General features: G+C 59.8%; 1 protein-coding gene across 1 annotated transcript in view; it reads left to right on the top strand.

Annotated features, from left to right (window-relative positions):
• AKT1 (v-akt murine thymoma viral oncogene homolog 1) overlaps positions 1–3,423 on the top strand; it is an 11,792-nt gene extending 8,369 nt beyond the window's left edge. Inside the window, exons 6-8 of the mRNA XM_011982918.1 lie at positions 415–502; positions 1,938–2,040; positions 2,365–3,423. Of these exons, the coding sequence (XP_011838308.1) occupies positions 415–502; positions 1,938–2,040; positions 2,365–2,444 (271 nt within the window). The 3' untranslated portion in view covers positions 2,445–3,423. The remainder of the gene's footprint in view (positions 1–414; positions 503–1,937; positions 2,041–2,364) is intronic.
• Positions 3,424–3,743: the final 320 nt, after the last annotated feature.

The raw sequence follows: 3,743 nt of genomic DNA, 5'->3' as shown, positions 1-3,743 counted from the left end.
CATCCCGGCTGCAGGCTATTCCTCCATCCCCTCACCCCCAGGCTGCACCTGCCCCTGTGCCAGGCGGTCCTGGCACCTCCCAGACTACACTGATAGCCAGAGCTTGATGTCCTTGGCCAGGGCTGATCCCCAAAGCCTCAGGCACAGGCAGAGTGGCTGGGTAGGGCAGGGTCAGTTGGGCCTCCATCCCCAACCCTGCAGCCCCCACACCCCCAACTCAGGAAGCCCCTGCCTGCTGTGAGCCCTGGGGTGCTTTGCTCCCCACAGCTGCTCAGGGATGCTGCACCACCGGTTGCCCTCCCTGGCCCCAGAACGTCCTGTCCGGCGGGCCCTACATCACAGGAGGAAGGGGTCTGAGCCTGGGGCCTGGGCGGGTGGCAGTACCGACACCGTGGCCTTGTTTGCTACCCGCAGGCTTGGCGGGGGCTCTGAGGACGCCAAGGAGATCATGCAGCATCGCTTCTTTGCCGGCATCGTGTGGCAGCACGTGTATGAGAAGAAGGTGCGGCTGCTTCCCGCATATCCACACTCACGCATGCACGTGGCATACTCGCCGGATTTCCCACACACTCGCCCTCACCTCGGGAGCCTGCTGCAGTCCTGGTACAAGGAGGGCCTTGCTGCACCAACCTCAGTGCCTGCTGCTCAGAAGCTCTGGCACTGCTGGCTTCCTCCAGGAAACTGGCCTGGTCCTCCTCATTTCCTCCTCCCCTCAGAGATGTGTCACACTCTGAGTGCCAGCCTTGGGGGTCCCTTCCCTGATGCTGTGCAGTGAAGGCTGGCTGGCGGTGGACCAGGGGTGCTGCCCCTTGCTCTCTACCAGTTCCTCCTGTTGTCTGATCTCAATCCTTTATGCTGCAAGGAGAGCCCAGCCCTACTTTCTGGCTGTGCAGGGACGGGACAGCACCTACTTTCCTGGCACATGGGGGAGTCCGCCCTGGAGGGAGGCAGCTCTGTCTACATGAGTCACCATCCTGGGTGCTCATCTTTCAGGAGCCCTGGCCGTCACCCTGGCTGATGGGGTCTGCCGGCTAGGTTCAGAATCCTGCACTCTGAGGTGCTGGGTGCCCTGTCACCAGGTGTGCTTCTGCCCAGTTCCCAGCCTGCCCCTCCCCTGAATGCCTGTCCTAGGCCATGTGCAGCTGGTCAGGCTGGGCAGCCCTGGGACCCAGCTGGGCACCTGTCCTCCCATTAACACAGGGTGCCCTGGCCCTGGTCCCAGTTCCTGCCCTGAGGCCTGCCACCCTCCAGCCCTGCCCTGCCCTTCAAGGGTATGGGGGGCCTGGGCAGCGCTCAGCCTCTGCCCGGCCTTGACCAGAGACCTTGCTAATTGACAGTGGACAGTGCTGGTGCCCAGGCCAGACTTAGGTGGGGCAGTGCTTGAGGGGATCCTTGACTGTGGGACCTGAGGGGCTCTCTGGCAGCTCCTCACATGTGCACATCGCCTTATAGTCACCCTTGATCCTGGGTCATCGAGAGTCCTCTCTGCAGCCAGATGCCAGGACGCTGCGATCCTGTAGTCCCTGAGCCATGGAGGCAGGGTGCGCTCATCCTGTGCACCCTGTTCCACAGTCTCCCTCTTTCCCAATTTACAAGAAGACTAATAAAAATAAGAAAACAAGAAAGAAAAAGCAAAAGTAAAGTCATCACCTACTGGTAGCAGGGAGGGTCTCAAGAGCTGGGCCGCACTACCTCCTGTCGCCTGCTGGGCTGCTGTGAGGGCAGCTTCGCGTCTCAGCTGATGAGGGTGTCTCTGTGCTCCTGCACCCCTCATGTCCCTCCCTCCCAGAGCTGCCTCCGTGGGGGGCTGGTGGCTTGCCGCTCTCTGACATCAGTGCTGCCTCGAGACCCCTTAGAGATCCAGGTGCTTTGAGGGTCTGGGTGTGCTGGGAGTAGGGAGCGAAGCTCGTGACTGTCCCATCTGCCCACCTCTGCAGCTCAGCCCACCCTTCAAGCCCCAGGTCACATCGGAGACCGACACCAGGTATTTTGATGAGGAGTTCACGGCCCAGATGATCACCATCACACCACCTGACCAAGGTGAGGGGCCACTGTGCCTGCCCCCGCCCACTCCCTTTTCTCTCCACCCTCAGAGGCCTGCAGTGTTCAGCCTTTTTGGTTTCAGATGTTTTAAAATCCAAATATTTAAAAAGGTTCCCTTTGGAGAGTGCCAGTGATGAGGGTGGGAGGCAGTGCCCTGAGGGCCCAGGTCCTTGTGTCAGTCTGTGGGGTCCTGCCTCAGTTTCCTGGCGGCATGACAGCGTGCTGGCTGCGTTTTAAGAGGTTGCCTCCTTACTGGAGCTGTGGGTGGGTAGAGGTGGCAGGGAGGTGGGGCGCCCGGATCTGAGCTGTCTACACCCACAGACGACAGCATGGAGTGCGTGGACAGCGAGCGCAGGCCCCACTTCCCCCAGTTCTCCTACTCGGCCAGCGGCACGGCCTGAGCTGGCAGTGGACTGCGCTGGACAACAGCTTGGAGGGATGGAGAGGCGGCCTCGTGCCATGATCTGTATTTAATGGTTTTTATTTCTCGGGTGCATTTGAGAGAAGCCACGCCGTCCTCCGAGCGCAGATGGAAAGACGTTTTGGTGCTGTGGGCAGCACCCTCCCCCGCAGCGGGGTAGGGAAGAAAATTGTCCTGCGGGTTTTAATTTATTTCATCCAGTTTGTTCTCTGGACGTGGCCTCAGCCCTCAGAACAATCCGATTCACGTAGGGAAATGTTAAGGACTTCTGCAGCTATGCGCAATATGGCGTTGGGGGTCGGGCAGGTCCTGCCGCTGCGTCCCCTCACTCTGTCAGCCAGCGCCCTGGGCTGTCACCAGCTGTCTTTCATCTCTCTGGGGCCCTGGGCCTCAGTTCAACCTTGTGGCACCAGATGCAACCTCACTATGGCATGCTGGCCGGCACCCTCTCCTGAGGGTGGCAGGCACACGGCAGCCCCCAGCACTAAGGCTGTGTCTCTGAGGACATCATCAGGCTGGGCCCCTGGGATGGGACCAGGGATGGGGGATGGGCCAGGGTTTACCCAGTGGGACAGAGGAGAAGGTTTAAATTTGTTATTGTGTATTATGTTGTTCAAATGCATTTGGGGGGTTTTAAAAAATCTTTGTGACAGGAAAGCCCTCCCGCTTCCCCTTCTGTGTCATGGTTCTTGGTGACTGTCCCACCGGGAGCCTCCCCCTCAGATGATCTCTCCACGGTAGCACTTGACCTTTTCGATGCTCAACCTTTCCGCTGTCGCCCCAGGCCCTCCCTGACTCGCTGTGGGGGTGGCCGTCCCTGGGCCCCTCCACGCCCTCCTGGCCAGATGCTGCCGCTGCTGCTGCACCACGGCGTTTTTTTACAACATTAAACTTTAGTATTTTTACTATTATAATATGAAACTTTCCCTCCAAATTCTTCAATAAAAGTTGCTTTTCAAGTTTTTGACTCACTTTGCTGGGTGGAGGAGTGGGTGGCCAGGGAAGGAGGGGGGCCTTGGGAGGGAGTAGGGGGTCCCAGGAGGGAAGCAGCATCCTCAGAGCAGCTGGTCCTCCCCAGCTCCTGGTGGGCACCGCCACTCCAGCAGGTTTGGGGACAGGCTGTGTGGTGGGCTGAGGCAGGAGTCTGCAGGTCTGTGCCCCGGGGCAGCCTCCTGTGGAAGGTGTTCCTCCCCCATCTCCAGAGGCCTGGCCTGAGGGGAGATGGGAGGCCCTGGCTGGCCCTGCCCTATTGGGATCCACCTTTTCTTCCTTTGACCCT

The sequence above is a fragment of the Mandrillus leucophaeus genome, unplaced genomic scaffold (genome assembly GCF_000951045.1).
Source record: "Mandrillus leucophaeus isolate KB7577 unplaced genomic scaffold, Mleu.le_1.0 Scaffold244, whole genome shotgun sequence".
Taxonomy (NCBI): Eukaryota; Metazoa; Chordata; class Mammalia; order Primates; family Cercopithecidae; genus Mandrillus; species Mandrillus leucophaeus.
This window is presented reverse-complemented; position numbering and strand designations above follow the sequence as displayed.